The sequence below is a fragment of the Enhydra lutris genome, unplaced genomic scaffold (assembly GCF_002288905.1).
Source record: "Enhydra lutris kenyoni isolate GAN:26980312 unplaced genomic scaffold, ASM228890v2 scaffoldscaffold10, whole genome shotgun sequence".
Lineage (NCBI taxonomy): Eukaryota > Metazoa > Chordata > Mammalia > Carnivora > Mustelidae > Enhydra > Enhydra lutris.
In genome coordinates this window covers 9,585,452-9,606,334 of record NW_019154094.1, presented here as the reverse complement: position 1 = coordinate 9,606,334, position 20,883 = coordinate 9,585,452, and the positions used below count along the sequence as shown (strand labels likewise).

Genomic DNA, 20,883 nt, shown 5'->3' with positions numbered 1-20,883 from the left:
CCAAGCCTGTCCTCAGCTCGCTGGGCAAACACTGGCAGAAGGAGCAGCTGGCCCCTCACAGGCACTCAGGGCTGGGTTGGCAGGGTTGTGGCAGTTCTTCTGCTTATGAACATCAAATACATGATCAGACCCAGGTGCTCCAGGCAAGTGGGCTATATATATACTTGGAAACATTTCCTGTGCGATAAGGGCCAGTTCGTGGTTCAGAGACAAGACAGCTTCTGCCCACAGTGTTTGGCTGGTCATTTTTCCTGTTTCTCAGAATCTGAGGAGTTTCTCCCAGGAAACCAGGTATAGAACTGCCCTTTCCTCCTCATGTCCTCTCTGCTCACTTCCTACAGGCTGGCTGGGAATTCCAGAGGCCTGCATCAGAATTCAGGGGGTGCCTTAGTAGCTTCACCACCTCCGCTGTGAATGGAGAGTCTGCCTATGACTGAGGCTGCTGGCCATAAGCCCCCCTCCCCAACCCTTGGCAGGGATCGCTGCAAGACCTCTGCTAGCCACCAGGAGGCAGCAGCCAAGACAAGCTGCCAAAAGAGGCCTTCCTCATCCCTCTTGAATTTAGTGTAAGACCTATTCACCTAGCCATCTGCCCTACACGCAGTGCACTCCCAGCCCCCAATAGCATATATTCTGAGCCCAGACTTGGCCTTAGTCTCCTTTTTTCTGTCCAAGAAATCCCTCTTTAATTCTCGCTCAGTAAACTTCCAGAGACTTTCCCTAGGGCTCCTTGCCTTACAGGGACCAAACTTGGAAAGACAAAGGGTAGACTACCCCCACCTTCCCTTCCTCCTCCTATTCCAAAGCCTGGATAGTTCTCTGTGAGGCTGTGGTTAGACCCACTAACTCACATGACAAAGGGAGGAGGACTATGCATTGTAAGATGGTCTGCAGATCCTGCTACCAGCCATCTCCCACCTGCTGAAAGGCACTGATGCTGCACCCAATCCCCAGTCTGGTTAGGGATGCCCCAGCAGAACTTGCCATGATTGTGGATCATCTAGCCTCAGGCCACTCTGAATCTGTTTCACTGTTTCCTCTAGAGCCTGGAAATGTGTTCTTCTTCAGGTAAGCAAAGGCAGAAAAAGCCTAGCGAACCCCACTGTAACTAAGCCTGTCAGCAGTTTGCCCTCTATTCCTCCCTTCCTAACCCCACCCTACCCACCCTGTGTCATCTCAATGCCCACTATACTCTAAGTTATATCCTTTTCACCACCCAGCTGAACAGTTGTTCAGACAATTCCTTGATCAAAAAACACTGCCTTCTTGAGTTTAAATTTTATTTTACAAAAAGAGAAATAAAGAAAACTGATAGGCAGTTATACTGACTTACAATTGTTCTGTTTGCTTTTTTAAAAAAGTGACATGAAACACAAGTAAAAATAAATACGTCATAGAAACAGCCAGTTGCCCAGTCTCTGGGGCAGGAGCACCTGCCCTGCTGAGAGAGGAGGGAAGCCCATGATCACACCAGCAGCTGGAGCACCCAGCCACAGATGCTCCTCAAAGCCAGGCGCAGCAGGTCCCGGGCCTCAGGGGGCGTCCTGAGGAAAGAAGACGGAAAACCAAAGCCAGGTGCCAGGTCCCTGGGGCCATTTCATATCCCCCCCACTCCTCCCGGCAGCCGTGTGGCCTTTAGTGGTTATCCATTGCGACCCCCTCAACCCACCTGGACCCTCTTCCCCTGACCCTTCTGGAGAGGGTACAGGAAAAAAAACCAGTCTTGGGCAGGCTGAGGGGGATTTTTCCTGTGAGTCCCCAGCCCACCCTGAGTAACACAACCAGATAACAGTTTACACCCGTGTGCATGAGTGCACACTCTATCTTGCATGTGCACACGCACACACGCACACATGCACACACACACACAAGTGCACACACACCTGGGCTGAGTGCTCTTCCAGAGGAGGGTCCTGGGTCAGGTCACAGTATGAGGTCCCCTCTTCTGAATATCATCCCAGTAGTGGTAACAGAGTACCCAAATCTCCTCCAGCCCTCTGCACTAGACTCTGCAGCCTACCTGGCTACCTCTTCCCAATGCAATAGATGACTATATCCAACCAACCTGTGAGAGGAAAGGGGCAGACTCAGGTCCCTGAAAAATGAAGAAGTTGGACACGGCCTGCTTGGGAAGTTCATCGTTAAGACTTGGGTATTCATAAAAGGCCTAGGGCCAAGCTAGTGGCACAGAAGAGACATGAAGGGGTCACATCGGAACACACAGGGCAGAAGAGTCAATAGAAGGGGACAGAGTCTGCAGGTGACTGACAGCACAGCATTCTCAGGCCTCGAGGTGCAGATTTCCTGGGTAGAAGTCAGAGGAGGGCCAGAAAGTCTGCTGGGGGGGTCCATTGAGGGGAAGAGCTCTTCTTTCAGAGGCGGCTTACTGTGGGGAAAATGACTTAGCTGGGTACACAGGCCATGGCTCAGAAGGGAGACCAGTTTTCTGAGGAATCACAGGAAACTGGGAAGTGGGAGGAAGGGGGTCATGGCCAGGAACACTAGGAATAAGGAATGTAAACCTCCCCCCCCGCCCCCGCCAGACATTCCCCATGGGATGAGGACTCAGTTCCAAAGCAATGCCAGGATTGAACCCACTGAGACAGAGGGCCTTGCTCTGCTGACAGCTTTGGGAGTGACAGTCTCACCCAGACTGCTAAAGTATGGTTGAGTGTTTCAACCTATCAGCAAAACTTTACCCCAGCAATTTGCTTCACACACTGGAGACGGGAATTTCATATTTAGTTGTGAATCACAAGTATACAGAGAGATACCACACACTAATTCCTAGGGAAGAAAGTTCCAAGGACCAGAAAAAGATGCTCAAGAAGCACAACCTGAAGGGGGTGAGGACTTGGTAGATATCTAATGATCTGATCCAACATGGTTCACTTACTTTCTTACTGAAATGGCTACTTTGTCTCTGGCTCAATTTTTACCCACAACAATATTAAGAAAAGGAAACTGAGTATCATTACAAATGGTAATCCTGAATCATTATGCAGTACTATATTCCCTAGCATGAGAATTTAGGCTAAACCAGATGGATGGGGCTTGAGAGCCCCTTGAAAACATCCTATGGAAGACAATGGTGAGGGAAAATGCTGAGGGGCCTAATCTACTACCGACCCCTCCTCTTACCCCTCCCCCCCACATCACCACCCTTCCCTCACTCAGGCCTGGATGGTAGGTGGAAGCCACCATCAAGTGTTTCTGCTCAAAGAGGCTGTAAAACATGGTTCTTAGGCTCTGAGACATTTCCTGCTTCCCTCACACACGTATTTAGTGTGCATGCACACTTGCCTACCATCATACATAGAGAGATAGCAGAAAAGTAGAAGTGTTTTTCAGATTAAAAAACAAAAACCTAAAGGATGAAACTGGTAGCATTTCAATTTCCCATGATCCCACCCCATACCCCCTATACAATATAAGCTGCACATATTAAAGAAAGCCTTCTCTAGCCAGCTCAGCCTCCCAAAACTATTGCCTCTTCTGACCTGAAGCAAGACCCAACCCCTGGAATCAGTGAGTAGAGAACACGTATATACTGCCTCTCAGAATACCCATTCACTTCCTGGTACTTTCAAAGGCCCATCCTTCCAATAATTGGTTTCAATCCCTTGCTGACAGTTTCCAGATTCTCAGCGCCTACTGCTAGGACTTCTTAGAGGTGAACACAGACATACTCCTCCATCCCTACCACACACACACACACACACACACACACACACACAGTCTCTGGGATCCTAGTATACCAGGGCCTTAGAAGCTATCATTTGTAGCCCAGGTTGTGAGTGTGCTCTGCAAATCAGAGATCCAGGCTAGCTCACTCCTACTGCACCAGTCTCAAACCTGAGAGCCCACTCCAACTGAGTCCCTTCAGCATCCATTCTTGGGATGCATCGGGAAGAAAAAGCACTGGTTGGAACTGCTATTTTAAAATTATTAAAATAATTTGCATAGCTAAATTGTAGATCTAAGGCTTCTATGAGTAGGAGAGTTAAGTGTCTGATAGGGTACCTATGAAAAAAAAGAGTGAAAGCTCCCTAAGTTCCACTTTTGGTGCAACCAGACAGCACACAAACGCGCACGCGTGCGCGCGCGCGCGCACACACACACACACACACACACACACACGCATGCATGCATGCAGCCCCATCAGCTATCTCTTTGTCTCTTCTCTGGGGACAATACCCCAGAATGTGCTAAAGCCCTCCAACAATGGAAACAGGCTGGTCAGAAGGGTAGCAGAAGCAGCTACTATGAGGGGTGACCTGGCTAAGTTGCCTCCGAGGTTGGTAAGAGGCAGGTGCAGCAGCTGCTCAGTGAGGAAGGACCCATGACTAGGTGGCAAAACTCTAAAGCCAGACAGGTTTGTTCATCATAAAAAACTGCCTAGCAAAGTCTTGGTGACAGGAGGGAAAAAAGAGTCAATAGGAAGACAGCCAGTGTTTATGCTTAAAGACTAGATGCCCCCTCCCCTGCCACTGGCAACAAGAAAGAGGAGACCCAGAATGACTGATGTATTTTTTCAGACAAAAGCCAGACTTAAGGCTCCTACAGAGGAAGGGCTGCCCCGTGTTCCATCAAAGAGGACAGAGATAACAGACACCCATCCCATAATGATCATCTGATAGGCTGGGGAGGCCAAAATATTTCCCAGTAAGAAATCAATAGTCTATTCTTCCAACCGAGCAGTCACCTACGTATGCACAGCTTCACTATTCAGTACAGAGGGCCTGCCTCTAAGGTCATCCCAGGAGGACACAGCTCCAAATCTGGGGTCACTGACTTCCCAGTAGCAAACTCCATGATCCCAAGTTTCAATCTCTGTGGAATGAGTCTCACCCCCACTAACTATCCAGTCGCAAGATTCTCTGATCTTCCTGAGAGGCCGTTTCCCAAAAACATAGTCATTTAGTATAAACTTTGGTCAAGCCTAACTCTCTTTCCTTGGTCAATTCACCATCTACCTGGGATTTATTTACCCCTATGGGGTCTGGGGATCTTAACATTGCCCTTCCTAGCTCCTACTGTCCCCATATCCACCCCCCCCCAAAAAAAAGACACATGGAAAGTCCAAATAATAAATAATTGCCCATAAAAAATAAATTAACATGGAGCTTTCTAGCAGGGAAGCAAAGGAAAGGCAAGGCCACAAGGACAGGCAGGTGGGGGCTCAGTTCCATCCTTGTGAAGGTCTATTCTCGTCACACTCCATGACTTCTTGCTCACACACCGCATATGCCCGTCCCAGCCTCTGCACACAAATCTCACACCCTGTGAAGGGAGATCTGCTCAGAGACAACCACTGGGGAAAGACACAGAGATTGGTAATGCCCATTTTCTCTCCTAATTTCCCCCAAATTCCAAAATAGATGTGGCTATAAAGACCAGGGACTTGGATTAGCTGGGCCTTCTCCTCACCCAACTAGAAGGAAACTTGAGCGTTCCATGGCTCTTCTCCTGGGCTCAACACGATGTTCATACTAATAGTTGCCATGAACCACCACACACCAATTTCCATTTTAAAAATGATAAATTCATTTTTTAGTTCCCCCCTTCGTCTCTCCCACCCTCCCCTCCCACCGCCACCCCTGCTCTGTTACATACACATATAGACATAAACACATACACACATACGCACACAAACATACATACCTGGTTTGCTTCTTTCCTGTCCCTAAAAGGACTCCATTTCACATGAAATCTCAATCTGCTCTCCCTGCCCACCCTCCTTCACTTATCCTTCTTCCCTCCCCTCCCCTCTCTAGGCCAAGCTAAGTCACCCAGTAAGGCAGCTCTCTTGGGAGAGAATGTTCCCAAAGACAAAAATGGGATGTGAGCTTCTACACTCAGATGGCAGGCAAGCAAGCAAGCACACAGCATAAGCAAGGCAGGCAGGAAGAGAGGCAGGCTGCCCTGCCCCTCCATTCCTGTTTTGGGTCCCTGATTTCCCGCTATTGCTGCTCTGTTGGCTTTTTTTTTTTTTTTTCCTCCTCTTATGTTAAATAGCAACAGAGCCCTGCCATTGTGGTCAACCACCTTTCTTTGTCCTCTTCCTTTTCCCTCCTGCCAAGTGCCCTATTCTCAGAAAGCCCAGATTGCTGCCTTTCAGCTTGGTGGGCAACCTGCCGGGGACCCCAAGTGAGGTGGAGAGGGGCTCCCCAGCTATTTCCCAGTGACCTCTATCACATCATCGTCCTTATCCTCATCGTCATTGGAGCTGAACCCCACCTCAGCAACCTCGTGAGAGTCAAATGGAGGCACCTGGGACCGGAGGAGGCCGCCAGCTGGGTAGCCTGCATGTGGGGACATGTAGCCTGGGTAGACAGACATGCCCCGTGAAAGGTTGCTGGGTAAGACAGGGGAAGGAAAAGGCGCGAACATCCTCGGCTCGGACAGGAGCGGCTGTGAGAATGGGAGTGAGTAGCTGGGTAGTATCCCTGGAACAGAGGGGTTGAGCATGAAGGTGGGGTTGCTGGCAGTGACTGAGGTAGCCGTGGAAGAGGAACTGACAGGGCCTGCTGGCACCAGAGGGTCAGTAGTCACTGGAAACACCAGGCGGGCATCTGCCAGCAAGTTGGACAGCTGGTAGTAGGAGGGGGTACTGCCCATAAACAAGGAGTTCTCCCCAGCCTGGGAGGTGAAGGGAGCGGTGAGGTTATGATTTAAGGAGACGGGTGGCATGGCAAACCCGCCAGAAACTGGATACCCGTGTTCATACGGCTGCACGGGGGCTGGCAGGTGGCCCTTCCTGGACCGCCGGCGGGCTGACTCCTGGGCAGCAGGTGGTGTGGCCAACTTCCGCTTATGGCCCCGTAAGTCCAACACCGGGTTCCTGTCACCACAGGGCTGGCCGGTCACTAAGAGGGAACTATTGAGGCAATGACCCCCATGTCGAGGCTCAGTCCCGAGAGCTGTCCCAGGAACAGCACTGCTGTCCACAAGTTGGGCCGGGGGGCCAGGCAGGGCAGCACTGGAGCTTGGGGAGCTCTGCTGGGATTCCCTGGCGGCAGCCACATCTGCATACTGCTGGAGCTCACTGATGATCTCCGGGCTGTCTGGAGAGACGGGCCTGGCCAGCCCCTCAGGGTCGGGGGCTTTGGGTGATGAGGCACTGTGTCTGCCATTGCTTGTGGACTCGAGAGAAGGCCCCTGGGAACCTGGGGAATAAAACGTAGGTAACTGAGAACCAGAATGGCCAGGGAGATAAGGAGGGTATAGGAAAAATTCCATAAAAAAAAACAAAATCAAAATAAATAAAAAATCTTGTCCTGTGATCCCCCAAATTCAAAGAATCTGATGTCCAAACAACATCCTCCAGTCAACTTTTCTCAGTCACAAAGAAAGAAATCCTTTGATCTAGGAAATAATATGTGTAACTCTGCACCCCAGTTCCCCAATCTGTGAAACTCAACCAAGGTGAATCCTAGGAGATAATATCAAATGCTAATAGGTCATTCTTATAACGAGCTGGACTCCTTCTGAGAAGGGACAGAGACAACCAGTGACCAGGATGGGAGACAAAAGGAAAATTAAGTTTAAACAGCAGTCCACCCTAGTTTAAAAACAAAACCAAATCCACAGCCCTGGAAGACGACTGGGACAAGCTGGGATATGGCCTGGATACTAGGTAGTATTTTTAGTGTGATAATGGTGTAAACGTTTGTTTTAGTGTGATAATGGTATTTTGGCTAGGAGGAGAATGTCCTTAACTCTTAGGAGATGTGTGCTGAAGTACTTAAAGGTAAAATGACATGACATCTTCAACTTCCAAATAGTTCCAGTAAGAGGAAGGGAGAGACAGAAGAAAGTTTATGAGAACAATGATAGTCATTGGATCTAGATGTGGGGTACATAGGTGCTGTTCTTTCAACTTGTCTGTAGGTGTGGAAATTGCTGTAATAAAAGTTGGAAACAAGAACAGTGTAGTGCTCATATGACAGGAGGATAGACGAGAGCCACTCCTGTAGAAGGGAACCTGGTTGGACCTCCTAACGTTGTTAATGTGCCACACACACACTCTTTGACCTGCTCCCTCTCTCTTAAGTAAATAAATAAATCTTTTTTAAAAAAAGAATGGAAAAAACTTATGTACATATATTTAACACAGAGACTCAGACACACACAGTTGTGCACACACATTCCTGTATGTGTGTGATGTATCTCTGAAAAAAGCAAATGACAGCAGCACTGCCAGAAAGGAGCACTAGATGACTGGGGGTTTTGGAGGCAGGGAGAGAACATGCCTTTCACTTTACCCCTCTTATGCCTTTTGAATTGTGAACCATGTACACATTATTCAAAAACTAAGTAATTACAGGGGCACATGGGTGGCTCAGTGGGTTAAAGCCTCTGCCTTCAGCTCTGGTCATGGTCCCAGGGTCCTGGGATCGAGCCCCACAGCGGGCTCTCTGCTCATCGGGGAGCCTGCTTCCCCCTCTCTCTCTGCCTGACTCTCTGCCTACTTGTGATCTCTGTCTGTCAAATAAATAAATAAAATCTTAAAAAAAATAAAAATAATTACAAACAAAAATAAAGTAATTACAAACCAAACCAAACCAAACCAAACAAAAAAGTGCCGTGCAGGCCAACAGAAAGAAGCCACCACTGTACCTGAGGCAGCCATCCGACCATCTTCCGGGACCTTCGGTTTGCCCGTTGCCCGGACAGCAAAGATCCGCCCGTCACTGGTACGGATGTACGTCCCTAGAAGAAATAGGAGGAAGCCTGCTAGAAGCCAACATGCAATCAACCAACTCTGGGAAAGTCCAGAGCTAGGCACCATGGGCTGGGAAACTGCTATAAAATTAGGTCTCACACCCTCCCTCAAGAACCCTGAAATGACAAGTGGAGTGGCTGAGCTGTGGACCCAATATTATTCATTCATTCCACAAACAAGGCACAACTACCATGTATGAGGCATTGTCCTAGATGCTGAAGAACACAAGACAGAAAAGGGCCCTGTCTCATGGAGCTCAGCCTCTGGAGGAAACAGAAAGAAAATGATGCCAGAAAATACTAGGAAAGGTTAATGAAATGGAGGAAATAAAGGGGTAGCTAGCACAGACAGTAGTTGGCTGCCTTGGTTTTGGGCGAAGTACTCTCTTGATCTGAGGGGTCCTCCTCTTGATCTGAGGGGAAAGAGCCTCACTGCCTCAATACCCTCTTCTCTCCTGGTAGGAATAACTCAAGAAAAGCCTTCTATTCCCACAGGACACTAACCTACCTTCTCCATCTTTTGATCAATCTCCTGGAAGGTCAGGGCTGCCTCCAGGTCAGAAGTCAACAAACATTTTCTTTAAGGGCCAGTTAGTAAATATTTTTGCCTTATAGGCCAAAGTGTTACAACTACTCAACTCTGTTACTATAATGAAAATGGGGTGGGGTGGGGCAGCTGGGCTCCAAAGATCTTTATTTATGGACATTGAAATGTTAATTTCATATAATTTTCAGGTTCTACAAAATATTATTATTATTATATTTACAAAAATATTATTTTATTATTATTTTAATTTATAATTATTATAAATAATAAATTATAATATAATTATTTTAATTTTAATTTAACCAATTAAAAATGTATAACCCATGCTTAGCTCACCGGTAGAGAAACAGGAAGCAGGCAGGATTTGGCCCATGGGCCATAGTTTACTGACCCATGCTCTAGGATAGGAAGAGCCTAGTAAGGGGGCTGGGTATAATCTTCTCTGTGTGTCATAGCTTCATGGCATCTTCTCCCTGAGCCTGAAGGTACCTTTGACCCAAAAGAGGCTAGGGCGAAAGCTCCTTGCTAAACAAAGAACCTCAGGGAGCCTCATACAGTAAAGGATGATATGAATGATAGGCTCAGATTACATCCTGACAATTACAGATGACAATTACATCTGGACCAGATGGTCCAAAATTCTCATTCCAGCAATCTCATCTCCCTCTGTAAGGAGGCCAGAGGCAGCAGGCTTTTAAAATTACTACACTCAAGGGCCACTTGGTTGGTACAGTTGGTTAAGCATCCAACTCTCTGTTTTGGCTCAGGTCGTGATCTCAGGGTCGTGGGATTGCGCCCTGCACTGGGCTCCACAGTCAGCAGGCAGTCTGCTTAGGACTCTCCCCATATCCCTCTGCTCCTCCCCTACCCCTCTCTAAAATAAATAAATAAATAAATCTTAAACTATCACACTCAAAATATGTCTTCTAACACACATGTACTAATTCATCTTCCCAATGTACTTCCTAGTTGGAAATCTCCACCCCACTCTGAGCAAGTGGGTAAGATGACACACTAACACACACATTAGTTTATAATCCATTCCACAGCTCCCTCCCTCCACTTCTGGTCTCCCTGTGTGTAGTTCAAGTGCTAGAAATTAAGCTTTTGATGGTCAAAGTAATCTATCTTGAATAAACAAACTGCACCTGTACGACACAGCTACTAGCTGAACAACTAGATAAGGAACCAGGCTGTCCCCATCCATGAAGTTCCCCTTTTAGAAATGCCAGAATAATCCAGAAAACTGAACCTCGAGTGACCCTGCTTTTCCTTTCCCATGCCCTAATTCCCACTCTTATGTTTTAAATTCACCAATAAAGAGTAAACCCACATACCTCTAACCACCCCAACTCCTGGACTCTAACATAGACCCAGGTCTTCTCTCCCACAATCTCTCTTTACCCATGACCTCACTGTGTGGCCCTGGGGTGCTGTGTACCCTCTAGGATCTGTGATGAGTAATATTAACCCTGTTTTTTCAAAGTTCACTGATGGCTGCTGTTGGGGTAACATCTTGCAATCATAGTAAGAACCACAAGTGCCAGTCCAGCCATGACACTGGCTCTGGCAAATGTCTGTGGGGGCTTGCCACAATTGCTAGGTGAGTGGTGAGGGACTTCTAGCTGATAGCATCACTGTCAACAGGCTGAGACTGACATAAAACATAGCATCTATCCAAACCAACCTCAAGATTCTCCATAAAAACAATGGTAAAATATGGGAACATAGGGACCCCAACTCTCTCCTTTTAAGTCACTGACAAATCTCTTTTGGGCCCGCCCCGACTCTGCTAAGCACCCAGAAATGTCTTTTTCTCATGCTTCTCCCACATGTGACACTTTTATAGGATAACTCCTATCCTTCCTCTAGCTCAAGCCATATGTTTATCTTCTGCTTCCCAGCCCCACACTGAACCAAAGGTAGAGGATGGGCATCTTGGTCAGGCTCTCACCTTTTGTCCCACGGATGATATGGATGCTCTCACCAGCATTAATTCTTGCCTGTACATCTGTGGAACTGTTGAGTCCAGGAATAACAATATCTAGTGAAGACAAAGACCTCAGATTTAGATTACCTGACTGAGAGGGAAAGAAGATGCAAAGTCCACATCCACCCCTGTTCCTCAGTGGCTTCCCTAAAGCCTCTCAGGGGAGCGGAGGTCTGAACCAAGGAGGACGAGGCAAGCAAGGCCTCCTCTCACAGTTGTATGGCAAAGAATACTAGGAAAACAAGAAACTCTTTAGAAATCCAATTATCTTTCTGATCAATTTCCTCTGATTTAATTAAAAACTCACAGAGTTTTAGTGTGGAGAAAGTTCTAGTTCACATGGTTATTTCTACATTTGCTTATTTTCCTCCTCCCTAAGCTATCTGCATCCATTTGCTACACATCACTTTAGGCTCCCAAAGTAGCCTCATCCTCTTCGTTGCTGGCATTGCTTCACACCTAACTAAAGAGTAAAAAGTATGTTTAAGAATCAGCAGAGAAGTAGTCTCTCAAGAGGCTCTCTTTTTGCTTTTGCCCATTTCACAATGATTTTACAATGGACACACATTATTTTCATACTCAAAAAACAAGATATTTTTATTAAAATTAATGTACCATGGATATTTCTAAATAATACGATGAAACAGCTCCACAAAATGCTTTCCTTCCCAATTACCCTGAATCACAGAACCAATCGCAGAGACAGACAGGCTGCCAGCCTCCTACCACAGGCCCACCATACTCAACCCCTATCAAACTCACAAACAAGGGAGCAAGTGACATTCAGGTCTCCTAGTTAAGTAGGGAGGTTAACTGTCATCCTTTATACACAGATGACCCTATAGTCAGGCAGGACTCAACACATGCACACCTCTCTCAGACCAACCCTATGTCCCAGTGACAGTTCCACAATCTCTGCCATGCTCAGAGTCTATCCCACACATCACATTTAAGAAAACCCAGTACTGTGTTATAATTCTTAAGATATTCCATTAGAATGCAAATTCCTATCTTCTCTGTTTTTACCCACAGTGCTAATGTAGTAAGGCCTAGAATACAAAAGGTGTTTAATAAACACTTCCTGAAAGAAAAAAGTAAAGGGACAGACAGCCCTGGAAGAGAACCCAACCTGTTGTGGTGACCACCTTCTGCACAAGGACCCCCGCACGCTGAAGGTAGTTGATTGGGAAGTTCATAGCTGGATTTGTGCTGGAGGCAGAGCTTACACTGCCTCCCAGTGGGACATGCCGGGGCATCATGGGGATGGGGGTGGACTGCACAGGGCGAACACTGGCCACAGGCTTCTCATCACTCTTCAGTGTTGGCTGCCTGTGAAAGAAGAACACACACACCTAAGAGAATTTGGCAGAATGGCCCTTACTTACCTTTCTGCAAAGGCTGCAGAGCTTCTCCAGATACCCCCATTCTGTAGCCTCACTCGCTACTGAGAAGGATCAAAGAATCTGCAGAGTATGGCCAATTCAAAAGGAGACTAGGGGCAGAACCAAGACCAAATGGCAGCAAGGGATAAAGCCTCTCAGAATCTAACAAGAAAAAGATGTTGGTGGAATAATACCTTTTTAGAGATGTGAGGTGACATTTGCTCCTTTAGAATTTAGACTGTTTATATACATTAGGAATTAGTCCTTGGAGGGAAGTTAGGAAGAGGTAAAGATGCAATAAGGGAGGAAAAGTTCTTCAAAGCACAGTGTATGCCAAGTTAAGACAAATGGATGGAATTTTCCCACTTTCCCAAGGGAAAGGGCCACGTGATGCCACACATTCAGGTGATCTTGAGGGAGCATCTGCCCAATTTCAACCATCTTTACTCTCTGGAACCTCAAGTTTCAATAAGTAATGCAGACAGTTCTCTCTCTCTCCTTTCACTGGGCTCCTCCTGGGGCCTGTGTCCAAAGTGCCCCTCTAAGTCATGACTACCACAAAAGCAGTGGCCACCAAAAAGCTGTTCACAGACCCAGGCATCTGAATGGTACACGGCTATGGTCAGCCTGAGCACTGGCTGTGCATGTCTTATGCCGGCATGCCAAAATGCTACCCCATGGTCAGTGACGCACCCCTCACTCTCCACCTTCTTTTCAACTGGAAGTTGGTACCTTCAGAAAGCTACTCCTGATTTAAGATTTTTGAAATTAAGACCCTTTATACAAGCTTTCTGAAGTTTTGTGCCTTTGGTCTTTAGTTTTGGGGGAGAACCTCCTTGAACTGGTATATTCTTCCTTATCTAACTCAAGAATGTTGCTCTGAAGTTGCTACAGGCACCTCTGGGCAGCCCTCTGGCCCCCTGTCTGAAATCCCACATTCCCAGACAGGCCACACAGCACAGCAAGTTTACCACATCTGGGTCCCATTTCCTCAATGTGCCCAGGGTGGCTTTGCAGGAGCTAGGGGCTCTGGTCAGAGGTCAGTGGGACTCTTTCCAGGATCCAAAGTCAAATCAGGGTAAAAGTCAGGATAACAGGAACCTAGCCCAAGCCCCCTACTCTGGAGGAGCTGAAGCAAGGAAAATTGGGAAGGAAACCCTCCTCACATACACTCAGACAGGATGAGGAATCAGCAGGATCATAGTATGGCTCATCAAGCGCTGTGAGAGGCTAGTGCCTCCCACAGGGCCAGAGGGGGGCCAGGAAAGGAGCTGACATAGCCTCAAGAGACCAGCCCATTTGTCACATCTTCCCGCAATGTGGCTTTTCTTCCACTGGGTTCATGCTTCGTCCATTCCTATTGTTACATGGGAAAGGCCAGAAAAGAGAATAAAAGGGGTGGAGGACAAGAAAGGAGAACATTCCCAGGCAACAGTATCCTAGAAAATGACACAGAAATAAAGTCGGAAGGTTTTCAAAGAGAGTAACGTTTTCTTGAGAGCACCTTGTACATAAAAAGCAGCAAATTTACTCATCAAATATTAGAGTCTTCCATAAAATTTACATAGTTTCAGTTCCTTTAGAATCTCATTTGTCAAGTTTTTTTTTAACATGGAATCTTCATGAGAAAAAAAGTTTTAGGGCACCTAGGTGGCTCAGTCTGTTGAGTGTCTGCCTTTGGCTCAGGTCATGATCCTAGGGTCCTGGGATCGAGCCCCACCATCGGGCTCCCTGCTTAGCCAGGAGCCTGATTCTTCCTCTCTCTCTGCCCCTCGCCCCCATTCAAGTTCTTAACATACTCTGCTCACTCTCTAATAAATAAATAATCTTGAAAGAAAGAAAGAAAGAAAGAAAGAAAGAAAGAAAGAAAGAAAGAAAGAAAGAAAACAGTTTTAAATCTATTCCCCTCAAATAAAATAATCATCTTTAATTCATGATAATAAAAAAGTTTTTAAACAAACCACTCAATCAAGTGGCTAATCTGGTAAGGCTTACGAGGTACTTTGTCTTGAAATGAAGAAAAAAAAGAATTAAACATAGATGGTGGTTTTTAAATTTCTTACAAAGAGCCTTTCTCTTCACTCAGCAACTGACTTCCAAATGTGTTCATACTCTGAACAGTTCTAAAAGTTGTACTCAAGAAAAAGATTATTTCCTCAGGATTGAGGCACAACCATAACATGAAATCCCATTAAGAGCAGGAGAATTTCTTAACTGCAATCCAAGACTCACAAAAGACCTGCCCTTCACCCCTGAACTTCACTGCTTAAGCAAGATCTATGACCAAAGCAATATGGATATGAAGGCAGCTGTGTGGGAGGGTTGGGCCTCTATGTCTTAGGAATCTGCACCTTCTCCAGGAGTCCAGAAAGACTCTTCTGAGTCACAAGGCCAGTGGCTCACTCTTCTAGCCAGAGCCACTACTTAAAACACCAGGGCTGCTGAACTGCTTTGGCACCTCATCCAAGAGCAAAACCTGTCAGTTCACAACAGCCAACGAGCGAGTTGCAGGCTCTCCCGTTGTTTAAAAACAGAACCAGCCAAAAGGTTTGGGTCTGGCCCAGTAGCAGACCTTCCTCCCCTTTCAGGGACTCACCAGTTTCTCTGACTGAAAGCAGGGATGCTGGTCAGGCTCTGGTCACTGGCGGGGTAATACTGAGCGTATGACGGGCGGGTGTAGGGGACGGATGTGCGCTTGTCTTCCTCATAGCTTTTCTTTGCTGCTTTTTTCTCAGCCTTGGTCAGCTTGTGATCCTTTCGGTTAAGGAGCAATGACTCATGCTCAAAAGGCTCCTGGGGACACAGGAGAATGTTGATTTAATTACCAGTCTTTGTGCCAACATGACTGATATACAATGAAGCTTCCTCTGACAACAACAAAGGGCTATCTCTAGTACTTGCCAACAGCCTGCTCACAGACACACAGGCAGGTTTACTGTCTCTTTGTCAAGAGTGTAATTCACAACTCTAACCCAGCCACACCTTTACAAAACCCAAGTCTGCTTTCTATATCAAAAGGATGGGAGAGTTCAGAGAATTAACAGAATACATTTCTAGAATTTCACCCCTTCTTTCTGCTAGGAAAAACTCACACTGGCCAAATTACTCCACACGGCTGAGCTGAGCACTCCAAGGACAAGACTGGGGTAGAAATAGGTGGCTGGGGGACTACATGGGGTAAGGAGAAGAATCAGCTGAGTTCAAGTCCTCTGCATGAAAAAAAAAAAAAAACCCTCAGATGAAGGAAACAAGTCTGCCAGATAAGACTCCCTCCAGGTTCTTACCTTGGTGATGAGGTGAGGGTACTTCAGACAGGCAAGTTGCAGGACTGGTTCCTTGATCCCCTTTATGTTCAAGGATGCTTGGGGAGCTGGCTCCTTCTCAACAAAGTGCAGTAGGTTCTCCACCTCCTTCCGGGTAAAGTTCAGCATTGGATTAAGATCATCTACCACTCGATCTGGAAGGGAGAAGACATGGAGAAAGTTACTACATGGTGGAGAAGACCACAAAAGCACAGCTACAAATACTGGGAGAGAAGAGGGGTTGTGGCTGGCATAATTGTCACTAGTATCTAAACCACCTCAGGCCATCCGATATTTGAAAAGTCAAAGCCCAGGTCTTAGGCCCTGGTCAAATGGAAATATCAGTAAGAAACCTACACGCCTAGCTCAGCTCTCTTCATTACACCTGCCCTCAACAAGTTGAGGTCAGTCCCCTCTAAAGCAATTATTTAAACTGCAATGGGATGGGAGGAACCACTGACTTTCTGTGATTCAAAAACTACCTGTGTTCCCACAACCTGCCCCTCTCCTCCCACCACTGATACAATAGGATAGTATCAGAACTCCTGGGCAGCTCAGTTGGTTAAGTGTCTGTCTTCAGCTCAGGTCATGATCCCAGAGTCCTGGGATCAAGTTCCACATTAGGTTCCTTGCTCAGTGGGGAGACTGCTTCTCCCTCTGCCTGCCACTCTCCCTGCTTATGCTCTCTCCCTCTCTGATAAATGAATAAAATATTTTTAAAAATAATTTTAAAAATAAGGATAGTATTGAGCCTAAAAGATGCCCCACCTGACATGCCCTGCTTGGAAATCTGACGGTCATAGATCTTCTTTTCAAGGGTGAAATCAGCCACAAGGCGATAAATGTGACAGGGCTTTTTCTGGCCGTAACGGTATACCCGACATACTGCCTGGGCATCATGGCAAGGGTTCCAGGAAGCATCAAATACCACCACTCGGTTGGCACCAATCAGATTCACACCCAAGCACCCGGCCCTTTAAAACACAAGCCAACAATCACAGAATTTTAGTTTTAAAGACAGTTTTTAAATTGGTTTCACTCTGTGACTCCTGCCCCAATATTATCTCCTTTGTCCTAAGCACAACATAATGGAGGATTCTACTGTCCTGCTGATGAACAGTACATTCTTTAAGCACTGAACAATACGCCCTGAAAAATCCAACAAAGAAGTGTCTACCAGTTCAGAAAGAAAACCCACTCTCCACTCCTCTGTAATGGTTGAGGCTTCTTCATCCTGGCCCCAGAATAATGTCACCTGAAGGGAGACACCTACAAGCAGATGTTTCTGGTATGTTTAGTCTACCAGCCTTGGAAAGTGACAGTTCATACCCATCAAGGGCATTGTTATGGCAGAATACAGCACAACCTTCAAGCTGCTTGGCATGAAAAAAAGAACGCCATCAGTCTTTTACAGTTACATTACACTCCCACTCCCCCCCCTTTTTTTTTTCCCACACTTTCCACTTTTTAAAGCATTTTCACATTAATCACATCATCCAAGACTCAGAACACTCCTGAAAGAAAAGCTAATTATGACCATTGTTAGTGAAGATCTCAGAGAACTTCATGACACTATTATAATTACCCTCCTAACACAACTTCCTTTTGGGTCTCCTCTCTGACCTCAAAAACAAGTCACATACCTGAGCAGATCTCTTCTGACAGAACTTGGATGAGCCTCTGGGTATCTGCCTATGTGGCCAACTACCCTGAACACAATCCTCTGATCTCCCCTCTTAGGATCCACTCACCTTGTGGACAGAAGGAACAGCCAGGTGGTGAGGTTGCTGGGATCATTGAACTGATTAATGAGCCGCTCCCTCTCAAAGGCAGGGGTGCTACCATCTAGCCCTAGGAGAGAAGGAAAACCACAAAAAATGGACAGATGAGGGCAGGGGTACACAGCAAAATCACTGGGCAAACGTGTTTTAAAAACAAAAGAAAGAAATAGACTCAATACTCAGATTCCACTCCCTCGGACATTCTATGGGTCTACAGTGAGACCCAGACTCTTACAATTTAAAAATATGCCCATGTGCAACAAGGATTATAAACTATGTTGTTCCTTTTAGTATCTTAGGTCAATTCTAAGGCCAAGGTTCATAGACTTCAGGGTGCGTAAGAATCACCCTAAATAGGGAAGCTTGGTAAACACTGGCTCAGGGTGACCTCTCTGCCTCAGTCCTGTAAATCCTGATGAGTGCAGAAGGACCAAGAGTTGTGGTTTGATATGGATGATATCCCTCGATCAGGAATTTGCATTGTTACAAGCTCTTATGATTAAGAGCTTGCTCTAAGGAGACATTAAAAGGAATAGATCTGGAGCAGTGGGATGGGGTATATGGTTGAAAAGAGGGAAGCTCAAAGGAAGAAGAAAAAGTAACCTTCAGCTAAGAAGCAGCATTAATAAGAGGGGAGGAGACTACATTTGTCAGGGAAAAGAGAGAAATGGGCGAAGCTAAGGAGATGGAACATGGAGAACTGGACTGCTACTGTTTAGGAAGTCTTAGTTTAATTGCTTGGTACTAGAAGCTCTTCAACTGGCACCCAACCTACCTTCCCAACCTGAGTTCCCAAAATTTCCAAGCACAGCTCAGCATATCAGCTCACTAGGCAAGCCGACAGTCATCACAAGGTTGTGGGCTAGACCCTGTGCTGGGGGGTCTTCCTACCAACCCCTGCCCCTCTGATCTCTAAATACTAACATTAGGCCAGTGCTTCCCAACAAGGGTGATTTCCTTGCCCTCCCACCCCATAGGGGAGATCTGGCAATGTGAGGAGGTCTTTGGTTGGTATCACTAGGTGTTATCACTAGAAGCTACTGCCGCCTAATGAATGGAGACCAGGGACACTGCTAAACATCCTACAGTGAGTGCACAGGACAGCCCTCTGACAAAAAAGAACTATCTGGCCCAAATGTCAATATCTGGACAGTAAGTACCTGAGGTTAGTATTTCTCAATTTTTGTTTTTCATTATTGTCCCCTTAAAGAGCCTTCTTATACATTTTTTTCCCCAATGAACATGTCCCTCATGAAATTTTAAATACCACAGATATACTCTATAACTGCATGCCTATTTGTGCTCTATACTTCGGAAAGTTAAAAAAAAAATCTTTGTTCCCTCAGAACTAATTTTCACCTCTTTAGGGATACCATCTCCACTATAGAGAATGTGAGATCTGAGCTAATTTATACTCACTCTGTTCCTTCTTCCTAGAATGACCTTTGGGCCACACTAACTTAGATTCTCCCCATCTTTGCAAGTCTATTGCAAGTTCCACCTCCTCCAGGAAACCTTCTCCAACCATCCTCCCCACAATGATTCCCTTCTCCTTAGAACCTTTAAGCTCTCAAACAGTGCTACTTTGTATTTGTCCTGGAATTGTCAGATGAAGACAAGGTTTATGCCTTCTACTTCTCAGCTCTCCCCCTATCTTGCCCAAGCTCTGCAGCCCCTAGTACAGTGCCTCACACACAGCAGCTTGCTCGCAATATCTCCCTGCTCCTTGGCTACTTCAGCTACGCCTATGCATTTGATGGAGGACAGAAGATAAGATAAAAAGGCAGAGAATTAAAGAGAAACCTTAAGCAGACCCAGCCAAGATTCCAGCAACAAAGCAGCAATGAACTCACGGAAGTAGCTGACGTTTCGTACCCACTTCTGTACTCCTTGCCCATCAGCACCGGGTAGACAGGGCACTTCTCGTTTCCCTAGGAACTCTTCAATGAGAGCCAAGGTGGAAAGGCTCTGGCTGGAAGGGACAACATTTGGTTCAGAAGGCTTCCAGACCCAACGGAATCTTGTTCCCCAACAGGCACAAAATCATCTGCAGCCTTCAGACAGTGGGAGCTCCCAGAATCTGCACCCCATGAGAGGCAACCCCACAAAGAACAACCAAGGGTATTCTCCCTATCTCAGAATGGGAGTAGAGTCATCTACACACTTATTGTCACCAGCCCACTAAATCTGCTACCCTATTACTTCCTCAGTTGAAAAATTCTGGGGTTTATCTCAGTGCATAGTAACAAATAGTATCAGCATTAAAAACTAACATAGCATGAATATACATTAGATCTAATTATAAGCCACAATCAATGTTACGGGTCTTACTAAGGAGACAGAAATCACTTGGCTGCATTCACATTATATTAGAGAGGCAGACTCCTCAGAAGTGATAACTTGAAACCAGTGAAACACTAGACTCTCCCCCCAGGTAGAATCACTGCTATCCTCTCAAAGTGTGTCACCCATGGAAACCCTCACTCTGCGAGGCTGCCAAGCCAGGCTGCTGCTATTCAGCTCTCATCAGAGTATAATCTAGTCAGAACAACAACAAAACAAACAATCAACTTTATGTCTGTTTTCCTGAGGAGTCACGCGTTGATGGACATCAAAGTTCTGGCCAGACTGAGAATGTGACTCTGGAACAGATCATTTTACTTATCTGACCTTATACACAAAGCATAAAAATACATATATACATACGTAAACATGTAAATAAATAATTTATTATTATTTTTTAAAGTAAGCTACATGCCAAATGTGGGGCTTGAACTCATGACCCTGAAAGTAAGAACTACATGCTCTACTGACTAAGCCAGCCAGGTGCCTCCACAAAAAATTTTTAATTAAAAAAAGTAAATAAAGGCTGGGGAAAGACCAAAGCTGATTAGACAAGAAATCAATGTTTTCTATAAAGGACCAGAGAGTAAATATTTTTAGGCTTTGCAGACCACACAGAGTCTGTCAAATATTCTTCTTCTTCTTCTTCTTCTTTTTAAAAACCCTTTAAAAATGTAAAAACTAGGGGTGCTCAGTTGGTTGAATGTCTGACTCTTGATTTTGGCTCAGGTCATTATCTCAGGGTCATGAGATTGAGCCCCACGTTGGGCTCCATGCTCAGTGGGGAGGCTGTCTGTCCCTATCCCTCACC

At 46.1% G+C, this 20,883-nt stretch overlaps 1 protein-coding gene across 4 annotated transcripts in view; it reads right to left on the bottom strand.

Moving 5' to 3' along the window:
- Positions 1–5,982: 5,982 nt before the first annotated feature.
- Positions 5,983–20,883, bottom strand: part of LOC111143968 (RAD54 like 2) — a 111,292-nt gene continuing 96,391 nt past the window's right edge. For 3 of the 4 annotated variants that reach the window (XM_022498006.1, XM_022498005.1, XM_022498007.1), the window contains 9 exons: positions 19,583–19,701; positions 17,700–17,799; positions 16,717–16,922; positions 15,931–16,103; positions 15,243–15,439; positions 12,394–12,593; positions 11,229–11,318; positions 8,623–8,715; positions 5,983–7,169 (listed from right to left, as the gene is read on the bottom strand). In XM_022498006.1, the coding sequence (XP_022353714.1) occupies positions 6,175–7,169; positions 8,623–8,715; positions 11,229–11,318; positions 12,394–12,593; positions 15,243–15,439; positions 15,931–16,103; positions 16,717–16,922; positions 17,700–17,799; positions 19,583–19,701 (2,173 nt within the window). In that variant the 3' untranslated portion in view covers positions 5,983–6,174. The remainder of the gene's footprint in view (positions 7,170–8,622; positions 8,716–11,228; positions 11,319–12,393; positions 12,594–15,242; positions 15,440–15,930; positions 16,104–16,716; positions 16,923–17,699; positions 17,800–19,582; positions 19,702–20,883) is intronic. The other variant, XM_022498008.1, reaches the window with a different exon arrangement.